The sequence below is a fragment of the Limanda limanda genome, chromosome 11 (assembly GCF_963576545.1).
Source record: "Limanda limanda chromosome 11, fLimLim1.1, whole genome shotgun sequence".
Lineage (NCBI taxonomy): Eukaryota > Metazoa > Chordata > Actinopteri > Pleuronectiformes > Pleuronectidae > Limanda > Limanda limanda.
This window is the reverse complement of record NC_083646.1, coordinates 3,722,029-3,747,127: the sequence shown is the minus strand read 5'-3', so window position 1 is coordinate 3,747,127 and position 25,099 is coordinate 3,722,029. Positions and strand designations below refer to the sequence as shown.

Here is a 25,099-nt window from a genome sequence, read left to right as displayed (position 1 = left end):
TCAGTTAAAAACACAGATGACACTTGAAATTAATATAGTTTTGTCTTTTTATTAAATATTTGCACTTCTGCTTTGTACACAAGCAGCAGAGTTGTAACAGAAAACAAGACATAACCATTAACAGGCAAAACAATCTGTTTTATAAATTATTATTTATATTGCATGGCTAAATTATAATAAATCTTATTAACACATTAAACATTTGTGTTTCATTTAAAGGAACCTGTTACTGATGTTACACAACAACCTTAAAATACATCACAACTCATTTCAAAAACAAGGAATTTTCTTTAAAAAAACAACAACAACCGCATAACCTGTAATCAAAATTTAAAAAACATCAGTGTAAATCAATACAGCCGTGCTGCTGAGCGAGCGGTGGGCCGGGGGGGGGTCAGTAGCGTTCCTTGGGCTCACTGAATTTGCGTTTGCTCGAAGGAGTGACAGTGGACTGGGTTTCCTGGCTGCTGGGAATCTCAAACTTAGAGACCTGAAAACAAAAGGAAGAAACACACAATGACAAAGTGATCGGCGCTGACTCATCTGTGAAACAAGGTTCACAAACACTTTCCACTTTGAAAGTCAAACTGAATCTGCCACAGACGTGTTTTAATGTGAGAGTGAATCTGTTTTCATTTTCAGTTCCAGATTGAGTTGTGTGTAACGTGTGTACATGTTTCCGCCCACGGTTAATATCTTAACTGATGTTTTGGACCCTAAAATTATTAATACACTTTCCAGACTTATTGGACATGAATTCGATGGCTGCATAATTAATGAGAGGATGTGGAGTTGCAGGCACACACAGTTCTGTTGTTCTTATTGAATAATGCATAACATATCTTTTTACAGGCTTCATTTGGAGCTTTTTATTTATACTAAATTATTTATTAAATCAGGATAAGGCAGGAGTCTGTGAGGATGAGTTTCTCACCATTTTGTTCTTCATGGCTGTCGACTCCTTGTTTATGATTAAGTTGGTCTTCTAGACACAGAAACACACACACAGACACACAAACACACACACACAGAGTCTTGTTACTTTCAACATCAATTCGTTTTCACTTTCGACATTATTCAAATTAAAAGTCTTCAACGTGTCAGTTTTCTACACTAAACAGAAAATTCTTATTTTAATTTCCTGTCTGCTCTAACTTCCATCACAGTGTCTATGATGTTTACGAGGATAAATTTATACTGAAACAGTTTGAGATCAAACATCAGAAAGGACTTTAAATAACCAGGTTAAGATGCCCGACTTATAACATTAATAAAAGAATAACTGTGGATGCAGACTATAAACTCAGAAGGTTGACAAACAGAGACGTCCTGTTTACTGGTTACTATATAACTCATAAGAACTGGGAGGGGATTCCAGCATCAGGCTCTGAGGGGTTTTCCAGAGTGCGGGTGTGTTTCTAGCTGTGACCGTGCTCGGAGACAATTGGAGGCTGTTAAGCTGTAAGTGGTCGACTGACCGTGGCCGACTTGATGATCCGTCCACTCCTGGTCCTCTTCACTCCCACCTCCATGTCAGAGGTCCTCTTCACCAGAGTGTCCATCTGAAAGGGGACACATGGCCCGTAACACCGACCTCACATAAGTGGCCATTTGCTTTATGTTTGCACAGAGCCGACACTCACTCTGCACCCTGTGATTGCTGGTCAACCTTTAGATATATATATATTTAGTATTTCCAAATAAAAATAAACTTATGAAAGGCTTTTGCTTTAACTTTAACAGTTATAAAATATTTTTAAACTGGCCTATTTAGTGTGATTTTTTGTTCTATTTGGCCAACCTACATAATGCTTTATTCACTGCTCATTGTATTGATCTTTTTGATGCATTGTTATTTTTTTGTTTTGTTTTCATCTCTGCCTTGTAAGGTGACCTTGAGCGCTGTGGAAGGCGCCTGTAAATAAAATGCATTATCATTATTTATTATTAGTTTCTGAATGCATTCAATTCTGGGTTTAACACATTGTTCAACATGATGAAAATCATCTTCCACTTATTAACAAAAGCACTATTCCCCTTTTTTTAACCACTTCATATTTACTTGCTGTTGATTTTGAAAATATTTTATTTTGCCCTTTTTGTTTGATTCCTCACCAACAATTTTCAGTTGAACATTATTACCTGGATCAAGATCAGTGAATTTAGACCTGATCACAGTGAGTTGATGCAAGTGTCACTCTTACCTTTATGATCTCTTCACAACTCTCCATCTTCTCATGGCAGCTCAGTTGGATTTCTTAAAAAGAAAATAAACACACTATAATTTTATACAGTTTAAATTAAGTAGTTTCGAGGGGTCTCATAATAATAAACATGCCGGATAAAGGATATTTTATCTGGATTATGATGACATCTTTAGGTTTAACAGATGATGTTCACCCCATTGTTAATTTAACAGAGATTGTTATGGCAGTGACTTCATCCATAAAGGAGACAACAACAAACAAGAACAAGCTGAAATGTGTAAAGGTTGTGTTATGTTAGATAAAGTGAAATGGGGGGGGGGGGCTCACCACTGTTATCCAAGTCTGTGTTCTCGTTGTCAGGTCTCTCCACGTCTTCGATCACATGGCTCTAAAGATTTAAAACATGTTATCTGAACACGTGATAGAACTTTGTCAACACACTGAACACAACAGCAAACTGCTTCTGATAACAACAGGCCGAGTTTCACCTCTGACCTTTAGCTTCACTTGCAACATTTGAGTGTTTTTGAAATTTGTGTGTTGACCTCAAAACGGCGCAAATTCAAACTTGTCGGATGTCTTATAATCCTGAACAACGTATCGATGAGGGGTCTGAAAACCGTTATTATAAAATTACATGTGTCACTTAAAAGTATGACTAGGACTTTAAATTCATGTACGGCCTGTGAGAAAATTTAAAAATACAAAGAAAGCAACTCAGAAATACCAAATCATTCTGATGACAGTCGTTTTTTCTGCAATAACAGGAAAATGACATACAACAGTTGACAAGCTGAAAAGAAAAGAAGCTAAACCCTCATTCAATCAATCAATGATTCATTCAGCAGAAGAATTTGAGAAAGATCTTTGTTTCTGCTGTAAAACTGTTCAACAAAATGTAATGAGGATTGATATTTTACAGTTTGATCAGCAACTTTAATCCTATAAATAAAAATAAATCTCAAATTGAACCTGAATCAGGAAAATAAACTGAATTGTAATTGTTATTTTCAAAGTTACATCGTTTGTTTACGGAAAGTGCTTAGACCAAATTTCTGTGAAACTCGTATCGGCCTATTTTTACTGGCTAACAAATAAATTGGTGCGATTCTATAAGAAATACCAAGCACTGCCACTTTTGTGCCATCATCATCATCACTACCATCTGACATCAGAGGCCTATCAGCAGTTCCAGCTGTAGCAACAAAGAAGTTAGTGTGATAAACCTGCTCAATAATTTTGTACGGCCTGCGAAGGATGATGTCAAAATCTAAATGGCCCTCGATAAGAAAAAGGTTTGCTTCCCCTGATGTAGAGCGTGTCGTATAAGCAGAAATAACTTAGAGTAATAGTGAACATGAATTTGATCGTAAAGAGATTTATAGTGCGACACTATAACGCGAGTCAAAAGCATGAGTGAAAGGACTTGGCCCTGCTGAGTGTAAACAAGCTTTATGTGTGAGTTGCTTGTGTGCTGACCTGTGAAAGGACGCCCTCCCCCTCCATCTTCAGAACCCACTTCTCCGTCACATTAACACTCTCCTCCACCTGCAGACGTTTAGCAGAAAGCAAAGCTGTCCATTAGAAATCAGCTTGTTGGAGTGCTGACTTATTGATTAGGATGCTGATTAGGGAACAAAGGCATCAAAAGAGTTCCATTAAAGACAGTCAATATTAAAGAAAGACTCCAGCGTGGGCTTTCTCTCCCTCTGTCTTCATTTCCCTCACCTGCTCCAGTCTCTGTCTCTCTGTGGCCATGTCTATCTTCAAGGTGTGGAAGGGGGTGGACACCTCGCCCATGTTCAGTTTGACCGGCTCCCTCTCGAACTCCATGGTGTCACCGTCAGCCTCCTTGAAGCCCGGGGGCTGGTAGTCCTGAGGGGTGACTGCAGAACAATCACACAGACAAACAAACCACGAGTCAAAAGCAAATATCATGACTGCAAAAATATTTGTTAAAAAACACACAGTACATGCTCAATGACTTGTTTCTACAATCCAAATATGAACTATTTTCAGTTTAGCCTATAAATTACTCTTTTACATATAGGTTTAAAATTGCTTCCAGCTGGAAATCACATTTGACAAGATGTTGCATAAGTATATATTTTTTTATTTATTGGTTTTCCCCTCCTGCCTTTACAAAATACATGGGATCTTTAATTGCAGCAACATTTTTAAAATCTGACACAAATGTATGTATATATATGTATTTAAATCTAATTGATCAAGTATTGAATGTGCAAATCTTTAATTTAAAGTCAATCTATCCTCTCCTAAGTCTAATGGTGAGTTTGCTTGTTACCATCCTCGTAGTAGGACAGCTTCATGTTGAGGCAGATGTTATCCGGCAGAGGACCGAGGTTCTGCATCAGCGTGTAGAGCTTCCTCACCAGCAGCACGCTGGCCTTCTTGGTGTCGCCACATTTCATCGTCGACATTTTGTTGTTGTTGTTGCTGCTGCGAGAACAAAAATGAAGCAGGTGAGAAACAAAGTCGTCCTTTCAGTTGCTTTTCCCAGGTATTCAGATGTTATATATTTTTTAGTTTGGTCCATGACAGCCACCAGGGGGCGATAAAGAATCTTTGGCTCCACTTAAGGGCACCTGTCATGTGGTCTATCTTGATGTACAGTCTGTGGGATAAAATGTTTGTGTCTTTTTCCAATAATGCAGTAATAATAATAGCATATTGATGTAGCTATGAAGCTGAGTCATATCGAGACAGAAACCAGATCAACGTCCTGGTATGTGAGTGTGAAGCCAACTTACAGATGATTCATGCTTATTGTATTTTCCTTTTGTTTGTTCCCCACACTGATAGGAGGTTTATTCAACATCCCATTATCTCGACTGTCAAGCTTGACAAACTCCCACCTTTCAAAGTCCATCTCAGCTCCTTTTGCTGTGTACTGGATCTTAAACTGGTAAAACTCAGTCACTTTCTGCCAGACAAGACGAGAGGAGAGACGAACAGTTATCATACAAGCACCTCCACAGTAGTTTAATGGTATGGCAGGTCCCAGCACATTACCTGGGGGTTCTCTGGGTCAGTGTAGATCTAAAGAAAAAGGGCAAACACACAAAACATCAGCACCACGAATATATCTAGATTTCTTTAAGGCCTCCAATAAAGAATAAACACTGTAAGTACTCTGAATAATGTGACAGTTAAGGATCCTCATGTACCACTTATCCCTTTGCTACCATCATTTCCCCCAAGCAAACTCCAGTGTATCTCAATAGAGCATGAAAAAGAACAAAACATAAGATTAGCAAAATACTCACAGACATGATAACTGTCCGGAGCTGTGGGAGGAAAAAAGACCAAAGACACAATTTGAATCAACAATTTTTTTGCTGGTCATGTTGTCTGACATCGTCTCAACCCGGTGGAAACAACAAGTCTTCTGTCTAGTGGAAAAGGATGAATATGACTTACATATCTGTGCTGTATGGCCTCAAAACACCCTTGCATCCTGGATGAATAAAAAACACACACACACGTACAGTTGACAGTCACCTTATCACATGAGATTACTGAGTCACTAAGCCCTGTATCATCACCACATGGAGCCAAGAGTCTGACTAATTTCCAACTGTAACATTATTACACAGCATCATTTAATGTGTCATGATCTTAAGGACCGAATCATCCCAGTAGTGAACCACAGCATCTCATAACATTATTAATACACAAAGATACAGTGTCTTGACATGAGACTATTTAGGCAAAACAATTGTGATATGTTTCTGTCAATATCAACCAGCAGAATCTATGTTATGACTGACAACCAGTTAGTTTGAACAGTAATTGCATCTCAAAAGGTGGAGGACACTAGTGTAGTGAGCCTGAACTACAGCTCTGACCAGCAGGTGTCAAGGTGTTGTTATTTACCACTGGACGATCTGAGAGCCCCCAGGACAGCTGGGCACTTCTCTGAGGATCATCACCTTCTGATCTGTGGAAGGCAAACAAAATAGCAGGTATGAAATCTCGTTTGTAAATATTTATCGGAAATGATGTTCAGGCAAATACATTTTTCATGAGTAATCTCACCATCAACATATTTCTTCCCGTAGGCCATCTCGGGGAAAAGGCCCCGCAGGTAAGTGATGCCAGACAAGGCGATCGCCAGAAGCTTCTTGATGACCACCAGGGACTGCTGCTCGGTGAGAACCTGGTTAGGTGCCAGCTGAGTCTCCTGCACGAGTGAATCGGATTCATCAGAATCTGAGTGCAGCTCATCACACTTAACACAAACACTCCAGACAAGACAGCTGGACATATTTCACATCATATAAAACACTAATAACAGGGTAAATCTGTCAGTTCTTACACAAGATGCAACACTGTCTCTCTGGAGACTAGGATAAAGGATATGAGCAGATCATTAATCAATATCGTTTTTAATTATATGGTTATTATTTTGTTCTCAAAGATAAGTATACGTGAGGATGATCCTCTTCATCATGTTGTGGGAGCTTTTGTTGGCTTTTACATAGGGCCAATATAATTATTTTCAAAAGCAATACAACAAAAGTACAATATTTATCTGCTTACTACCTCCTATTGAGGAGGTACAACACATTCATTATCAACCTCAGATCTGTTCATGTGTTTGTAATTCTCTGATCAAAAGAAAAAGTTTGAAATCCACAACATTCACATAGGAGCAGGACTCAGAATGTAAGAAATAGTCCAGCCCTATATGAAAGAACATTTTAATTTTGTATTTTGCTAAAATAGAATAAATCAAATTAATATGAATCAATATGGACGTTAAGAGACATATCCCACCCCAAGATCTGACCAGAGAAACATGGTGGACACACCAGGTGATCTCAACTGTAGCTTATGATGAATATGAGGATCATATATTTTGAATTTATAATCTAGGGAGGAGGGCTCTCAAATGAATGTTGAGGAATAAAGTCACATTGACAGCCACTCCAATAATTATATATTTCAAATATGGAGGAGACTTGACACATCAATTACACAAACTCTAGATCCTTCAGGCTAACCGGCTAGTTAGCTAACCAGCTAGTTAGCTAGTTAGCTGAGTTAGCAGCATCACAACCCCCTGAATGACCTTTGAGTCCCTGTTACCTGGGAGGTTCTCACTTGCTGCACACACGCCATCACTCAGAGGAGGAGACAGGATGGAGGAGCTGGAAGGAGGAGCTGGAGAGAAGGAGGACAACGTGTTAAAGGAGGTTTTAAAATGGCCTCTGGAAGCTAGCTTAGTTTAGCTAGCACCATCACTCTTCATCCCTGCACTGCTGTAAACTAGCACAAGCTACATTGGCCTAGCTGGGCCTCCTGCTACACTTAGCCCCGAGCTAAAGTGGTGATGACGGGGCTGAAACTTACTTTGTATTTTAACAAACTAGCAACGAGCTTCTATCAGTTCTTTAAAGAGATCTGATCCCGCTGAATGTTAGATTAACGGGTCACCGGCAAACAGCCAATCACAGAGGAGCACGGTTCCGAGAGGCTGACTGTGATTGGCTACTTGCTGGTGAGATAAGTTTGCAGCAGGGACAAACGAAAACAACAAAAATGGCTGCCGCTGCTCTCGTTGGTTTGAATTGATCGCTGTTGTTTTAACAATGTTCGTTAAATGTTGTACATATTTATTCTGGGTTTGATTTATTAGCGTCAAACGTCAAGGTGCATCGCCGCCATATTTGTCTTAAGTCCCGCCTCTGCTTAGGAGGAGCAGCCAACCACAGTCAGCCTCTCGTAGCAACCTGCTCTGTGATTGGCTACTGGCTCGGCGACGCGTTTTCAATCCAGGTGATTGTATTGACGCAGCGTCCCGCCCCCCGTCTCCATTTTGTAAAATCACTGGACACCAGAGCTGTCACTCACACACAGCTCGATTCCCATTGGCTCAGCACTCCCCCTCACCGCCTTGTGATTGGTTACTGTATGCGTCAGTCACAAGCAAGGGGCCGCCTCTCCCTCCCCCTCCCTCTGCTGTGGTGACGTCACATCTCGCTACGCCATCTTTGCTGTGGATCTCGTTCCGTGGACAGAGGACCAGTCCGAGCTCCAGCTCTCCGCCCCCGGCTCCACACGTCCCGTCGCCCCGGCACCCGGGACCCGCCCGCCCGCCCGCCATGTCTCAGGAGAACCCGGACCCGGACACCCAGGTGGACCAGGAGGACGAGAAGCAGGTGGGTTGTCCCCCTCTCCATGCTAACCCTGCTAGCATGAAGCGGCTAACGTCAGCTAGCACCAGTGGGGTGTTAGCAGCGTGCACCGGAGGAGGAGGAGGAGGGAGGGAGGGGGGAGACTGGAGACTGGAGACATGCGGGACTATGCGGTGCTTGATGCGGGACAGCAGGACACGCTGTCACCGCAGCTGTCACCGCAACACGCCACTGTGTCACTTTGTTGTTGTCTCCTCTTGTGTGTCATTGGCTGGAGGGTCCTCAGCAGCTCGGGCCTCATTGGTCTGTCCTCAGGGGGGGCCGGGGAGGAGGGGGTCCATAGTCCCCCCCAAAAAACACCATAATAACCATAACCAAGTGACGTCACTCTGAAAATATATCTGATTGTAAATAAGATCCAGGAAGTGACTGTCAAGCTGAATACGTCGTTTCTATCATCAGATGTAAACAGGACATTGATGTGCATATTTATTTCCCAAAATATATCGATCATCTCATATAAAAGTTTATTGTTATTGTTTATACACCACCACTCCTTCTAAAACGTGCCATGATGGGCCCATAGTCCAGACAATAACTCAATAACCAATAATAAATACCATCAGAACCATAAAAGTATCATAATAACTAATGATTAATACCATGATTCCCATAAAAGTACCATAATAATAAATATCATATCCATAACAAAGTGACGTCAGTCTATTTGGTTCCTTCCCTCTAAATATCTAAGAGTAAATAAGAACAAGGAAGTGATGTTCAAACTGGTTCATCGTTTAAACTCTTTCTAACGCGTTATCAAAAGGATATTTCAGCTCTTTTTGTCGACTGGTTTCATTAAGACATAAATATTACGTTATTGATTTGATCCTGTTGCTTGCAAATCCACATATCCTCAAATCAACATTTTCAAGTGATTGAAGTTAAACAGATATTTTGATTCAATACCAGAATCCGAAAAAAAAACCCTCTAGAAACAGAATTTATGTTCCATTTTTAATATTTTACCTGGTTTAATTCTGCTCGCCATGATCCCCTGACCTTATTTCTTATGATTGCATGTGTTGTAGTGTTTGCTTTCTTAATGTTGCTGTTTGTCAACAAACCACACACAAACACCTGCACCAGACCAACAACCTCGACACACTTTCCTGATGGTCACATGAAACTGACAGCTGCAGTCTACCTGAACCTCAGCTACACAACCACACATGTGCTTATAGTAACAACATCTGGTTCAACACACGTGTTGTGTTACGTTCTGACACAGGTGTGCGTCTGATTTATTTATATCAACTTTTTCACGCCTGGAAAAAAACCCGTTTCCACTGCTAACGTCCTAATTTTTCTTATGGTCACATGACAGGGACGTGATCCCAGTGCATCATCATCTACACACAATCAACAACACACACATGCACATAGCAACAACACAATAACACTTGGATAAACTTTACACGCCTGTGGTCAAAATAAGTCAAATACTTTTATGGTCATGATATATTTGGATCCAGATCTCTGTGATTTGCACAAAAATATATAATCTTCAAACTGTGCATAAGCAATGTGATTATAATCCATTGGGGGGGAAAATTGGGGAAATGGCAGTTTGTTATGATAATTGCATAATGATAATTACACAATCTATATGGAAAATAATGCAGAACGAATATGAGCTTCTAGCAAACCAGCCTTTAACTGGCCACAGAACCGTCGGGTGTTTGAAATTCAAACTGGAAAACCTACTAATTGGTTTGTTTTGATAACTCAGACATCTAACTCGTGATGTAAAAACATGGCAGCCATTAAAAACCAGCCCTTAATTGGGTGTTTGAAATTCAATCTTGTGTTGACAAACCTGATGGTTTCGAAGCATATATAATCTTGGATGTGTACAATATACTTATCAGAATCAGAATCAGAAGTGTTTTATTGCCAAGTACGTTCACACATACAAGGAATTTGCTCTGGTTATTGGTGCAAACAATGAACATAGAAACATAAAAACGCAATAAATACAACATGCATAGGAGAGCAGCAACATGCATAGGAGAGCAGCAACATGCATAGGAGAGCATAAATATGCGGTGAATGGTAATTATGTGAAGTGTTTTGACACACAACATGTCGAGCATACTTCGGTATTTTCTCAACAACAAATTCTGTGGTAAATACATCAACACACCCTTTAAAACTCACTGACCCGAAAACATGGCACCAATTAAACCCACATAACTTAATATAGATGTTCTTTCAGTATTGCAATGTTGGTTGACATTCAAAATGTGTCATGGAAATGTATTTATTTAATGCAGCTTCAGATACCGCAAATGTTCAATATGGCTGCTGTCAAACCTACGCTCAACTCAGAATAACGTCCTGAAAGATGCAAAAATAATAAGACATAGAAAAGAATGCACATATCTCAGGATGAAAAAGAGGATTCATACGTGTAGATGAGGCTGAGGAACATGTCAACTTTGGAGAACAACATGATTCGAGAGCTTTTAGTGATATTGTGTTAAATGTGAAGCAGCTTCGATTTGGCACTATTACACAAGCAGATGTTAGTTTATATTGTCAAATAGTGTCGATGAACTGTTAAACTTCAAACCTCCCAAAAGTGACTTTTCTAAAACAGTTGCACTGAAAGCTGTTGGATTTGTAGTTTCTCTGAGTCTGGGCCGAATATAGTTGCTCGTAAATTTCATGTCTTGGATCCGAGTGAATCTGAACACTCTGTTCCACACGTCCGCTCTCCTGATGGAAACTGTTCCTCGGCTTCTGTGTCCTGAGTCACTTTTAAACCCGCTCGCCCAGCAGGTTCTACAGTGTCCGTGTCCCAGCTTGTCTGCTGAGTGGAACTAGGTCTCTGCTGTTTGCTCCAGGTGTACGAGCAGGGACTCTATAAATGGCCTTTGGAGCTTGTGCACTATTATAGTCCCACATGCACTTTACACCTGTTATTTACCTGACAAGGTATTAAACTACGGGTTTGTGACCAGTTGTCAGGAGCAACAATATAGACGCTCCTAGAGTCAAGTTATTATTTCTTTGGACACTTTCAATTCCAAGAATGATTCAATGAAACACAAAACAACATCAACAATTAATTCACATTAACTGAGGACAAGGGATCATTAGATTAAATGTTACTATTGGTATTTAGAGTTAGAGACAGATGTGAAACTGGACAAATACAAATATCTTCTAACACATAGAAGATGCTGAGTAAACAATACCACTGAGCTTTCCAATGCAGACTTTCCACATCGTGTCCGGCCTCCTGCTGCTCTACTCCGGCTCCATAGTTACCTGAATGTTCCTCACATTTTCTGTTGTTGTGAACAAGTCTGACTCGGACCATCTCGTGCTGCGTCCTTTATGTGACAAGTAAACTCTGGAAAATGTCTGGAAAGATGGGTTTGAACATGTTCCTGTTTTTATGTCTGAAAACAGCTGAGGTTCATGGTCGAATTGACTGAAAATGTCAGCGTGTAAGAACTTTGAATCTAGAAATCAACAACCCTCTGATTGCTCTGAGGGAAGTTCTCTAATATGGAATACTTAAGCCTTTTTAAAAAATGATTCAACATGAATAGAGTAGGTTTTAAATGATATATATCAATATAATATTCTAAAAACGTGTTTCCTCTTTCAAATACAGAGCTCTGTCTTCTTCTTGAGTTGCTTCCTCTCAGGCATGATGGTGTTATTAGAGACTGTAACAGAAGAACCTTCAAGCCGTGACTCATGCTATCATGAGGTCTCTTCGGTTCCAACAACAGCTCGTCAAGGGCAGTTTTACTAATATTGAAGTGGCCCTGGGCTCCAGTGCTGTGGTGTTTTTGTAGAAATGAAGAATTTGTCTACCTGTCTCAAACCAGCTGTTCCAGTTGAGCTGGGAATGTTTTTCAAGATGTTACAAGGTCCTTGTTTTTTGTGCAAAACAAGGTTGTTTATGTCCGTGTGTTCTCGTCTCTGCAGGACGCCCAGGAGAAGAATGCAAACCCCGTGAAGGCGGAGGAGGCCAAGCTGCAGGCCAAGTACCCTGTGCTGGGACAGAAGCCCGGCGGATCGGACTTCCTCATGAAGAGATTACAGAAAGGGGTAAGCAACCTGGTTTTGTGGGAGATGGAAACCCTTTGGAGATACAGTTGTGCCTCATTCAAAATCAGTCCCAGATTTGATTCAGTCATCAACCCCCTGAACCGTCTTCCTGCTTATACCAACAACAGTAAACAGAGAGTCTGACTCAGGTCACGTTTGTCCTGTAGTGAACCTCAAACACTTTACAGTCACTGAAGAATCCACTTGTGAAACTGAGAACAGCTGCGTGCCACATTCCACATTCCTGTGTCCTGTGAATTCTTCTGTCTGTGTCTCTATCCTGCAGATAACTTACATCATAATCACTAATCAGACGTTTCCAGCTTCGGTTTAAATCTTTTGTGGTGGAAAATGACTAATGGTAAACAGTACGTGTCCCTCACAACCACAGGTTTGTATCTTGAGTCACCGTGGTGTTGTCCACTCCTCAGACCTGAAGAGGCTGAATGCATTGAAGCAGAGAGAGAAATAATTTCTCTACCAACCCAATCTCAGTCCAGCAGAATGCCAATGCAGCCACATCCATAGCATGTGAAATCTAACGTGTTTGATGGATTGTTTTTATTTGTAATTTGTACAGCAGGCCAAAGCACACAGAAGCATCAGTCTCTCTCCTCGCTCACTTCTCCTCCACTGGAAAAAAAAACTGTTGCTCTCTCCACCTACACGCACTGTATATGCTACAGAGAACCTCCACCTCTGGAGACTGCTGAGAGTCATTCTGGGAAATCACAGACTAGAAGTAGGAGTAGTCGAGGCAGGCCGAGCAGAGAGCCCCGGAGTAGATTGCAGTACTTCATCATGAGATAACTCCCAGAATGAAAAATCATCAGAGAATGATGATATCGAGGATAGTTAGAGAATCTGAGAGTCGACTTTTTGGTTTCTGGGTGATGGAATCAGTGCAATGCAATCGTCAGCTTGATGATTTCATTAATAGGTTTGCGATTTATAATAATAATCCCGCCTGTTCACACTGGCTGTGGCAATTAGAGCCTTTCACAGATATGTTGGTATCACCGTTAATCTCGGCTGATATGAGAACTTTATTTAATAAACAATAAAAAATGATGTACATTTATGTTTACAAAGAAATATAAGTGTGCTGCTTTTACGCAGCTGGGGAGGTTTACAGGAGCGAGTGTTTGCACACGGCTGAATTCCGCTCCAGCCTCCAGCAGTTAGTCCTCATCTCTTGATCTGGGAATCTGTTCCTCCACAGGATCCGTCAGACGCCGACCAATAACCTTCAGTGAACACATGGGCATGTTAATGTTGTTGTGATGAAAAGCTCACCTTCCCTCTTGTCTCTGCTCTCACACAGCAAAAGTACTTCGACTCGGGCGACTACAACATGGCCAAGGCCATGAAGAAAAAGCAGCTTCCTGTGGTCGGGCCCGACAAGAACCTGGCGACCGGCGACCACATTCCAACGCCGCAGGACCTGCCCCAGAGGAAGTCGTCCTTGGTGACCAGCAAGCTAGCCGGCTAGCCTTCATCATGCCAGAAGCACCCCCCCCCCTCCCCTGGGGCTCGCGGCAAAGGTCCCTCCTCCTCCTCCTCCTCCTCCTCACCGTGTCCCCGATATGTCCCCCTCCTCCCCTCCTCCTCCCCCCCCCCTTACCTTTTCATCCCCACGCACCACTGGCTTTAACATATCGGGCAGAGTTGTATAAGTTAAAACTCCATTTGCTTGTAAGTGGGTGGGGCGAGGTGGGAGGGGCTGACGGAGGTCACTGCGGCCCACAAGGTCGCAGCCGCCTCTGCCTTCCCACCGCGCACAGCTCTGCCCCCCCCCCCCCCCCCCCTGCGCACTCTGCTCTGCCGCCGCCCTTGTCTTTGGTTTTCCAAGATGCATCACAGTAGGTGTGTGTCGTCGGGCAGGGGTCGGGCGGGGTCAGTCAATGCACTTTGTATTGTGTATAGTATGTTTTTGTTCTTTTTTTGCATCCTGAATGACACCAAAATAATGTGTGTTAGGGAGCTAGGAACCATGATCGCAGCGTGTTCTGTACGTTCCCTTTCTGTCCGGGTGGCGGCTTCGATGCGTGTGAATAATTGCTTGCATACCAAATCTGTTAGGGCAGCCTCCGGGATAACACGAGCTGCTGAGCGTTCACTGACACCGGGTTGGGAAATGGTGGCAATTGAACGGAGGCTCATCCTTCGCTCACCTTGCGTGGAACAGAGCCGGAGGTCACCTGCTGCAGCCGGAGGTCACCTGCTGCAGCCAGGGGTCACCTGCTGCAGCCGGAGGTCACCTGCTGCAGCCGGAGGTCACCTGCTGCAGCCGGAGGTCACCTGCTGCAGCCGGAGGTCACCTGCTGCAGCCGGAGGTCACCTGCTGCAGCCGGAGGTCACCTGCTGCAGCCGGAGGTCACCTGCTGCAGCCGGAGGTCACCTGCTGCAGCTTCGCCAAAAAGGGATTCGAAACGCCGCCTTTTTGTTTCGCTCTCTGCTCCTGTTGCTTTAATTCTCAACTCCCTTTGCTCCCGTTCTCTCTAAATATGCTGCATGATTGTAACATGGAACAAAAAAAGAAATTGAACATGTTTTTAAACTGGAGTGGGGCCTCTGCTTATTGATAAGAAGAATCAAGACAAACACACGAAGCCCTGAAATGTCCACAATGGCACTTCCTTTTCCTTGTTGCTGTCCTGACAATCCATGTGCACACACTTGTTCACGGCCCGGGGGGAACAGCTCAGCCGAGTGTATCCTTGTATAATTTCCAAAGGCTGGGGACCCCTGCCATTCTCTGACTTCTGTCTTAGTCTGGTTGCATCAAGATGTGTTTACTATGAGCCTAAAAAAGATTTGTGGGGGGATTGAAGCACCCTACGTAGAGTATATGCTTCTGTAAATAATACTCCAACACGCACGTAGTTTGCGATAAGCTCATCGCTTTGAGGAGCGTACGAGCTAGCATGCCTGAGAGGAGCGGTAGTGCTAAATCCACTCACTTGGGATTACAACCTGGGATTTTCTGGCTCGGGAAATCCTCCGCTTTACCAACTGAGCCAGATTTCACACTGCAGCTATCACCCGGCTCACAGACTGCAGATATCCAACCCATGTGTCTCGTGTCCCCCGTCCAGACCTCTTCCTCTCCCGTCGTCTCCAAACATCTCTACAAGTTAGTATCTCAGTGTCAAGTCTGAAGGCCATAGCCCATCACAGAAGTCGCATTAAAAAGACAAAAGTAACCACAGTCCTAGCCTTCGTAGTCCCGCTCTGCCGTGTGCAGTTAATAAGTTGCTCTCACACATTTGGGACTGATCAGACTGACTTTTTCTAGCTGCTTAATGGACGCTGGTTTCTCATTGTTTAAACTCTTTCAGATTATTTATCACAGTCAGATTTAGTTGTGTCCTTGACTCTTGCCTATTTGGCAATGCGCATCCTAAAACACTAACTTTAAAGATTAGGTATAGAGTTTACTTCACTAAATCCTGAACTGGAGTGACTCCGACTCCCAGCACCCTCGAGAACCATGTTTATTTTTTCTTTCCACTCTTGCACTGCACAGACTGGTTTGTGTCAGACGTGGTAAACAGCAACCTGAGAACCACAGGTGTCAGCCCAGCAAGCTTAAAGTGGAACGGTGCATGCTTGTGGGATGTGCTCACTCGAAGCGGCGAGATTGTATAACGCATGGTGAGGGGGCGACGTCTGGGCCAGTCCCACCTGCTGATGTGGTTCAAGCTCTGAAACAGGTCACCGGAGCCATCACCGAGATCTGCAGACTTGAAATGAATCGAAACCTGGACGCTCGCTGAGAATCAGCCTCCTTGTAATAATAACTGCTTCAGGGAACCTTCACAAACGCACACACTGCTCCATGTAGACTAGGTGATCGGGTGCACGCACCATCACATCCTCCGCCTTGTTATGCTTTTCATTGAGATTTTTAAACGTGTCAAACTTGCAGTGGATGAAAGAAGTGACCTCTGCGTACGTGCGTGTTCCACTGTCGTATGAATGCCTTCCTCTGTTCCAGCCGTTTGTAAATAGACTTCAACAGGACGGGCTTCTGTGTGTTTTTTGTTTCCTCATCTGCTTTTCACTCTGTCAGAGCCTGAGCTATTTCTGATTCAATGGTTCCTCTACTTTTCAGTTTAACACTACTTCTGCTTTGTCTGCAGAGGCTATGTGAATCTGTATCATATGAAAATATGTGTAAATGCTGCTGATTCAGTCAAAGACAAATCTAAGAGATGATGATGACCTGTAAAGAACACCTGTCCTCTCGATTCTACCAGTCAGACTCTCCTCTTTCCAACGGGTATCTCTCTGTTGGAATCCTACGACAGACCGAGACAAACTTTATTCTCTTTCAAACTACAGTCAAATTTAGTGCATATCCGACCACTACATTTATAATTGCTTTGTTGAATTTAATCATATTTTCGGTCTTGCCAAGTCTTAAAATCTGAGCAGACCGTTGAACTTCATCTCGTGTTTGAATTCCTACAGTTTCCTGCTTTAACCACTAAAGGTTGCTAAAATAAATGTGTGAAGGACGACATGTTCTGAGACACAACAGTGGACAGGAGTTCTTGAATGCTACTTGATGCTCGGCTTTGCACAGAACAGTTCAACGAGAGGAGATAGCAGGGTACGTTTCAAACCCACCAGGCAGGGTGTCTCTCGTTCAGCTCCGATAAACATGTGCCAGAATGTATAAAGAAATGACCGGCTGTGTGCTCTGAAGTACTGTTGTGCTGCTTTTACCTTTAATCTGTTTTCTTGTTGTTTTGCAAGTAAATGTTTCTACTTTTTGATTTTTCTCTTGTGTTCCGGTATTTCATAATTAGTTTTAATTGTGGCCCCAGACAACTGCAGGGAAATCACAGGCACCCTCGCTTCCAAGACAAAAATAAATAAGGGTTTACATTATATTAATCAAAAGAGGATGACTGGAGAACACGGGAATGATTTTAAGAATTCAGAAAAGTTCAGGAGAAGTTGGAATGTTTCAGTTGTGTGGGAGTCGGTGAAAGGATTTTTGTCAGTATTTGAAATAAAATTTTACATTAATAACATTTCCCTGTTGATTTGAATTTATTAATTGATGCTTCTTATACCTCTAATGTGTTTATAAGATGAGACTCATGCGAGGCAGGCCTGAATAAGAGCACATCTCCTACTGATCACCAGGGGGCAGCAGAGTCATTCATTTCATTAGTCCCGTTGATGAGGAAGAAGTCCTTGTTTTTTTTCAAACACTTGACAACAAAAGAAATAACACTGGAAGTGAAGACGGGTCATTTTTGACCTATTTTGTGACTTAGAAGGGAATTGAAGCAAAAAATTATTTGTATTCAAAAAGGTAACAAAGGAAATAGGTCAATAAGGATTTGTGATGATCAGTAACAAGTTAAATGGGGATCACTTGAAATACTGAATGATTCATGGTGTGTATCACACGGTTAAACTCAAAGAATATCACTTGTTTGTGATTTAATATTTAACTCTGCTCAGGCTTTATATAATAACACTTCAAAGGACTCATTAAGGTAAGAACTTCGAGAAAGTTGGCTTTGATGTCAGTGATCTTAAATGCCTTTGATGTCTGAGTCTGTCGCAAAGAGCAGATTTATTAAGCTGAATGTAGAGTCAGAGATAGCGCCACCTGCTGCCTCGTTTGGTTTCGGTGCATCAACAAAGTGAGTGAAAGAAGAAGGGGAAGGAAGAAAGATAAAGTTCGTTTAAAAAGCAAGAATTGTGAGTACACAGAGAACAGGTACAGTAATAGAATAACTATTCATGTAATGTGCTGTAAATTAATCATAGGGCCTCGCCTATTCCTTTGTTTTCTCGAGAACAGGAAGTGAGTCAGTTACAATTGACTTAATAATGTATGTAGATTAAATAACTTTATTTGTGACGCCGTAATATAACTTCAATTTTATTTGCCGGTAATGGTTTAAAGTCCTACGAGGTAAACAAAATAAGAGTGCTTCATAATGTATTACTACTATGTCATTGAGAAAGAATGTACTTTTCTTTATGAATGCTTAAGAAACTGTGATGTAATGGAAAAATACAAATCTCAATTAATTCCTCACATTCATGTTTTAACAGATAAGTTCAGCTCCCTCTCTCTCTATTTGTTGTGTGCTATTATTGTTTACATTCCGAAATTTAAAAAAAAACGATTTAAAAAAATAGACGTTGGCTTTGCGGAAGTGGTGACGAATCGTGACGCACTCTTGGCTCCGCCCACACACCAACTGACATGTATATATAGAGCGCGGCACTTCCGCTCCTCGATCTCCTCCTAGAGACAATGGGTGATTTTTAGATCCCAGCTAGCTTCTTGTTTCCTCAGCTAGCTCCAAATTAATAACCTTTTTTAAAACTCATAATCATTGCAGAAGATTCTCCCAGCAACCAAGAGAATGAACATACTACCATCCAAGAGGCCGGACACCTTTAAATTCGCAACTGGAGACACGAGCTGCCTGTTCCAAAATGGAGTCGGGGACGGACCGATGAAATGCGGCTCCTGGGTGAATTCCTCCCCGCGGATAGTTGAACAAAACGGGGGCACAGCGGAGGGCCCGAGGCGGCCGAAGAGCCTGCAGGTCACCGCAGGCAGCACCGTGTTCCAGGTGAAGAGCTGCCGGGGCGACGGAGCCCCGGAGGAAGGCTCGCTGCCCTCCAGCCCGGGGCCGGACTCCCCGGAGGACGGGGACCGCTGCCCGGCCGGAGCCGAGGGGCTGGAGGCCGAGGGGCTGGAGGCCGACACCCGGCAGCTCATCGGCCGCTTGCTCGAGGACTTCGTGTCCCACAAGGATTCGAGCTGGGGGGACAGCAAAGCGCTGGCCACCATGAAGAGGGTCGTGGACGATCTGCTGGAGAAACACAGATACGCGTATAATGGTGGGTTCTTCCTCCGGAGCTGCTGGGTTCACTGGGGCTGCAGGCTCCATGCTGCAGGGGCTGCTGTGTGTTAAAAGGCTTCTATGTAAAACATGTTAAAGTGCTTTTATGTTAAGCTTGTTAACCTCATCTCCCATGGAACCCAGTTAAAGCTTTTGCATTGATAATTAATGCTGATTTTGCTGTGTCAGTTGAGCCGTTCCCTAACCGGAAGTCTGCCTCTCTCTCTCTTCTTCTTCTAGGGATGCTCAACAAACTATCGCTAGACAACCGGGCGGACGACGTGGGCTTCGTGGGCGACGTGGCCTCCAGCCTGTTCAACGACGGGACCACCAACTGGGGCCGGATCGCCAGCCTGGTGGCCTTCGGGGCCGTGGTGTGCCAGCACCTGGAGAAGAAGAGGGGCCCGGGCAACAGCGTGGAGCTGGTGGGCCAGGAGATCTCCACCTACCTGCTGACCCACCAGAGGGACTGGCTGGTGAAGAACAACTCCTGGGTGAGTGCTGACTAATGCAAGGGTGCAGCAGACCAGTGGGGTTGCGTAACTGCTCTCATTGTGCAACAAAGGCTTGTTTGTGTGTCCTTTGAAGACAGGGAACTTATCTGGTTCTTTAAATTCTTCTCCTCAGGACGGGTTTGTGCAGTTCTTCAGAGTCTCCAACCCTGAGGCCACGGTGAGGAACACGCTGCTGGGCCTGGCTGGGTTTGCCGGCATCGGGGCGCTGGCCCTGTTGATCAGGTGAACTTGGACTCTTGGGGACTTTGGTGTCCCACACAATGATGGAAGCTCCTTCTCTTTTGAACATTCAAACCCTTCTGGGTTGGACAAAGAAGATGGAATTAGCGGCTCAACTGGAGCTCGCGTGATAAAGCAATCACACACCAGTGGTTACTTTTATCTTCTTTACCCTCCTTGGACTCCCTTCACCCCCCCCACCCACCCACCCACACAACAAGCTCGCGGTCACTGTCGGCTTTGTATAATTTCCCCCCCCAACTCCCGGAATACCATCAAACAAGAAGCAGATATTTAATTTACAAAGCAAATTATTTTTCTAAAAACGTGTACATTGATTCTATGCAACAGATTTGAATGGTAATGGGAAGTCGTTTTTTCTTTTTAATCTTCCTTTTTTTTTGATTTAGATTGTTTTTTTTTTCTTATTGTTTACATCTTTTCCAAATTATGAAACCTTTCCCTGACAGTGAGGGTGTTAGCAGGCGGGCGTGTGTGAAGGGAGGCGGGGGTGAATTTGCGTGAGTGTAGCTCTTGTTTCCTGGTTGGGAAACTGCCGGGAGGAGAGCGACCCCCGAGCCGGACTCGTGGCAGCAGCAGAACCGGGAGCGTTCCCGTGTGAACCGCACGAGCACCGAGGCTGAAGCAGCAGATTGGGCTCTTCCTCTGCACCACAAGCTGACTTGAGAGAGGACAATAACTAATAGTACAAAATCCAGTTTAAAGCTACTGAAAAATAAAACGCAAATATAATTCACATGACTTCACCTTCTCTGACACTTTTTTTTTGTTGTGACTTTTCTTCTTCAGGTTGTAGAAATCTTTGGGTTTTGTTCTGGTTGTGTTGTGCTGACAATAAATCGCCCCACGCTAAACTTGACACCTCCGCACTCTTCAACCTGATGCTCTTTCACGCCACAGCTCAAAATGGAGCGCTCGCTAGCGTTTCCTAGAAATTAGACTTTGTGGTGACCCCCCCCTTGCACTGAGCTCTCAGCTGCATCCGTTGCTCAGCTGCAGGTTGTGAGTGCTGGCGTGTTTTTCTGCAGTTGTGTGCACGGCTGCAACAGCAGCAGCAGCGAGGTTGTGAAACGGGTGAAAAGCGGTTCACAACATCCTCAAAATTTCATAACAACGTCTTCTTCCTGTGTTTCAACAGTTATTTAGCTGCCTGGAAACTGGTGACTTAATCAAATATGACACATAATTGGTCTTTAAATATTCACAGTGTGTGTTCAGTGCTTTCATTGGACATTTCCGCCATTTTATTTACCCACAAGCCTCAGGTATGTTTTTAAGTGAGTGAGTTCCACTAGAACATAATGGTTCCAGTCCAAACTTTTCTACATGATCACCTTTTTTAATAACTCATATTTACATGTTTGCAGCCCACTCTGGTGGAGGCTCAGCTCCCACTATGAAATCCTCTGATGTGGACCACACGGGCCCGAGGCCGGGGGAATCCTCGCTGGCGACTCGCGGCTGCGCCCTTGTTTGTTCAGATCCTCCCGTTGTCTCGGGTTACAGGCCAAACACCAGGTCTCACCAAGGTCTTGGGAGGAAATGGAGTGGAGTCTCTCCATGGTGACGAGCCGCAGCAGGCCTCCTCCAGGCCTCCTGCGGCTGGTGATGTGAGCCACCACCCTGGTTACCCCGACAAGGTTCAATGGGAAAAAAACAGGCTGCGACACAGTGGGGACTGGAGGATGAGGCAATTTCATAGAACAGTTTTCACCATACACCAGAGGATTGAGGGAGGTGGGGGTGCAGAAAACAGAGCTGCTGTGTCTTGGGGCCGAATATGCAAAGTGCACCAGGTCTTTGAACAACCTCGATGCTGGTTACCAGTTTATTAGTGAGTCTTATCCTTCCCACTGGAGGTTTAATGCTTTCCCTTGAATTCCACCTGTATGCAGCCGTGTGTCCATCTGAGTTTATCAGTGACCAGATGGGAGGTTATGCAAATGGCAGCAGGAGGATGTGATAACTACCTTTTCAGCTTCGCACACAAACTGCAGCTGCGTCAAAGTTCAAATAACGAAATTCAATAAACCAGAAATGGGGAACTTGATAACAGGGCTGTGCGTTATTGCGAGGGACAGCACCATCAGGCAAATCCCTGACATGCTGTTTAAATACTCAAACAGTTCAATGATCAACTATATTTATATAGCACAAAACAAACTTATAAAGAGCTTCATAAGACGAAGGAAAACAGCTTTTAAATTAAAAAGAATATTAAAACGAGCCCAATAAAATAGAACAATATTAAATATTGATGACAAGAAGTGCAACAGGGGTCACACTATTTCAATTGTTTCAAAATAGATTTATTAGGTGACTAACGGCGTATTTATAACTACAGCACCCATCACTTGGTAGAGCTCAAACTGAGCTGCACCAAATCCAACACCAACACAGTGAATATCGTTTCTCTAAATATGTAAGAGTTCTCTTTATTTCATTCATAAAGATCCATTGATTATTCACAGAAAAAAAATGAAAATGTTGAAAAACTAAAATATTCACAGTTCCTCTCGGACTCAAACCACATCCTTCCACCAAGTTGCTTTGTAATCTGTCCAGTGCCAACAAACAGAAACAAACTCCTTGGGTAAGAACAGAAGTTTTCCAGTGACTCAGCTCTTGCTGTTGTGTTTTTTACTGTCTGAGTCTGGCGCCTTCATTTTGGATCAACTGTAATTTATGTCAACTTTGCCGAGTCAGACAAGTAGAGCGAGTTACAATGGTCCAAACCAGAAGAGGTAAATACTGTGGTGTTTATTTTTTATTAAACAGTTTAACTACGGTCAGAGGGTCAGTTTGGCTCCAGCTCCCCCCCCACACATCCTCTGAGGATCAGTGTCCTGGTCATGGAAGGATGGGATGGACGTTGAACACAGTGGATCTGAGTCTGATGTGTTAAAGTTTCCCTGAGCACCGAGGGGGTTGAACACTTGGTGTTGCTCCACTCGTCTGCGGTACCAAGACAACAGCCTCAGACCTTTTGTTCGTTAGCTTTGCCAGACTCGGGGACAAACCCCAAACACTTCTTCTGTTCGAGAACTACACGTCCGCCACGTTCTCTTCCTGCAGGTGGTTTGTGTTAAAAGTGTAAATCATCCCTTGTGGTTCTGAGCTCGTCTGTAGAAGTGGATTCTCGGCCGTGTAGGAGGGAAACAGTGCAGCTCTGAACTCATTGAATGCATTCCTAAGTTCAAGGTGTGGTATGAAACCTGTCTGCACACCCACGCAGTTCTCAGAGTATTGATTATGTTCAGGAAGTGGCAAATCCCAGAAGAAAGAGTATTGTTCAGGACTGGAGTTACATTTGAATACTTATGCATAGTTTCTGTGCTTTAAAAATACATAAACTTTACTTCAATGTTGACCTTAAAAGGAAACAAGTGGTTTTCTTTTGACTTTTTTGAGGATCTGGGCCTTTTCAGTACAAGAGAAATGCAAGAGAGAACTTTACAGAATAAGTTTAGATCACTTTCAGTTCTTGATTAACTCTGTTTCTTCATGAATGCGTTGCTCAAGGTTTGGCCACACAGAAGCTTCCTTGGTTTACAGACCTGCTGCAGTTTTATTTGCCCTTTGGTAACTTGAGCTGCGAGGAACGGCCTTCTGAAAACAGCCAATAGCATCGGTCCCCAGTCTCTGCACTTCCTCGTAGCAACAGCCCGCCCCCGGATTTAAAAAAAAAAAGCAACAGTTTCTGGGAAGTCAGCTGACGCACAAGTTTATCTTTAACAGAAGTGCTCTGCTGCAAGTAACTCTCTGGAAGTCGTCAATACTCAGAATTTGGACCCTGAGATGCAGAGATAGGCCGAGTCCTCAGCATCTGAAGCCACACTGCAATGCATTAAAGAAGCAGAGCGGGTTGTTGCTCTTCTCTTCACATGTACACACAAAAAAAGAGTTTAAACATCACAAGGGTTTCTGGAGCTGCTGCTGAAGAATTAGAGAGCGAGCTGCACAGAGAGTCCTTTAATTAAACCTGAGCCTGCAGACCGAGCTCAGCTGTCTGAATGTACACCACTTGTTTATGCATCGGTGCAGACTTCCCTCAGGGTGTCTGCTCAGATCCTTCCTCTATCGGGCACAAGTGCTTCTGAGCTAAACACATCTAAATGGGTCTCAAGGCAGTGCTGTGAAAACACAGTTCACACATACGTTGTTTCCATGTTTGGTTCCGAGAACTGGCCGTGTGGTCGTGACTCCACCGACACTTGTTGCTCGGTGTGATCCATCCGGTTACTTTCAGTATCGCTTCAGTTTTATCCTTAAGGGTTTGATGAGGGGCTGCAAATACTAAATTCTTATTTTCATACTGCAAACTTCAAATGACCACGTCCCGTGTGCAAGAAGCCGCTGGATGCAAACTCATGCACGTGCAGACCTTCTGCTGGATTCTGCACCAGTCATCTCATTCCTACGTTCACAAATAATTTACTTTCTGCTGTGTAATCTTGTTTTAATGTGAAGTCGACTCATTCTCTCCCTGGTCCGGCTCATTTCCTTTTAAAGGCAGCAGAGCAGCTTTTTCCTTGATGAGCTCAGAGCCTGTTGAGCTGTATCAGCAGCTCAACTCGAGGTCAGAAGGATGATCTGTGTGCGTTGGGCTGCTGTGTGCTTAGAAAGACGATATGCAAACCTATTTGCTTACTGTGTTATGAAATCATGCTTGTTGGATGCTGGTGTTTTTCTAGGGCTGGGCCATGAAACAATACCAGTAATTATTGCAATAGAGCTTTAATCAATATTAATATAACAAGTTCTTATGCATTTTGATTATGTCTTGTGACTATCGGCTGATTTGACCTAATTTCTGGTCTCAGCAGCCAGCCCTATGCTTTATACCTGTGTGTTCATGTTCATGTATGTAAATATGAAACTGTCTTTAAAAGGATTCATGCAATATCCATATGCTTCCTCCCTCTGTACATTAATGAAGCCAAAATATCTCTGCT

The 25,099-nt window shown here is 43.3% G+C and overlaps 3 protein-coding genes across 3 annotated transcripts; 2 read left to right on the top strand and 1 right to left on the bottom strand.

Moving 5' to 3' along the window:
• Positions 1-323: 323 nt before the first annotated feature.
• Positions 324-7,367, bottom strand: hormad1 (HORMA domain containing 1). Its single transcript, XM_061081457.1, has 15 exons — positions 7,320-7,367; positions 6,267-6,411; positions 6,105-6,168; positions 5,649-5,685; positions 5,495-5,515; positions 5,241-5,267; positions 5,084-5,151; positions 4,513-4,664; positions 3,936-4,093; positions 3,687-3,755; positions 2,535-2,595; positions 2,205-2,257; positions 1,479-1,562; positions 935-985; positions 324-490 (listed from the first exon to the last, which is right to left on the bottom strand). The coding sequence occupies exons 1-15, from the start codon at positions 7,350-7,352 to the stop codon at positions 395-397; spliced, it is 1,119 nt and encodes a 372-aa protein (XP_060937440.1). The 5' UTR covers positions 7,353-7,367; the 3' UTR covers positions 324-394.
• Positions 7,368-8,333: 966 nt separating this feature from the next.
• Positions 8,334-14,056, top strand: ensab (endosulfine alpha b). The gene is made up of 3 exons (XM_061081458.1): positions 8,334-8,392; positions 12,377-12,499; positions 13,824-14,056. The coding sequence occupies exons 1-3, from the start codon at positions 8,336-8,338 to the stop codon at positions 13,989-13,991; spliced, it is 348 nt and encodes a 115-aa protein (XP_060937441.1). The 5' UTR covers positions 8,334-8,335; the 3' UTR covers positions 13,992-14,056.
• Positions 14,057-18,783: 4,727 nt separating this feature from the next.
• Positions 18,784-20,885, top strand: mcl1b (MCL1 apoptosis regulator, BCL2 family member b). The gene is made up of 3 exons (XM_061081023.1): positions 18,784-19,387; positions 19,630-19,883; positions 20,017-20,885. The coding sequence occupies exons 1-3, from the start codon at positions 18,904-18,906 to the stop codon at positions 20,128-20,130; spliced, it is 852 nt and encodes a 283-aa protein (XP_060937006.1). The 5' UTR covers positions 18,784-18,903; the 3' UTR covers positions 20,131-20,885.
• The last annotated feature ends 4,214 nt before the right edge of the window (positions 20,886-25,099 follow it).

What these genes read in the sequence shown, in the direction of transcription:
- ensab (XM_061081458.1), top strand. Translation starts at nt 8,336, where the DNA reads ATGTCTCAGGAGAACCCGGACCCGGACACCCAGGTGGACCAGGAGGAC. An exon ending in ACCAGGAGGACGAGAAGCAG is followed by an intron (nt 8,393 to 12,376) that starts GTGGGTTGTCCC and finishes TCGTCTCTGCAG; the next exon opens with GACGCCCAGGAGAAGAATGC. An exon ending in TGAAGAGATTACAGAAAGGG is followed by an intron (nt 12,500 to 13,823) that starts GTAAGCAACCTG and finishes GCTCTCACACAG; the next exon opens with CAAAAGTACTTCGACTCGGG.
- hormad1 (XM_061081457.1), bottom strand. Translation starts at nt 7,352, where the DNA reads ATGGCGTGTGTGCAGCAAGTGAGAACCTCCCAG. An exon ending in GGGAGGGCGTCCTTTCACAG is followed by an intron (nt 2,596 to 3,686) that starts GTCAGCACACAA and finishes TTAAATCTTTAG; the next exon opens with AGCCATGTGATCGAAGACGT. An exon ending in CACAGACTTGGATAACAGTG is followed by an intron (nt 2,258 to 2,534) that starts GTGAGCCCCCCC and finishes TTTCTTTTTAAG; the next exon opens with AAATCCAACTGAGCTGCCAT.
- mcl1b (XM_061081023.1), top strand. Translation starts at nt 18,904, where the DNA reads ATGAACATACTACCATCCAAGAGGCCGGACACCTTTAAATTCGCAACT. An exon ending in ACACAGATACGCGTATAATG is followed by an intron (nt 19,388 to 19,629) that starts GTGGGTTCTTCC and finishes TTCTTCTTCTAG; the next exon opens with GGATGCTCAACAAACTATCG. An exon ending in TGGTGAAGAACAACTCCTGG is followed by an intron (nt 19,884 to 20,016) that starts GTGAGTGCTGAC and finishes TCTTCTCCTCAG; the next exon opens with GACGGGTTTGTGCAGTTCTT.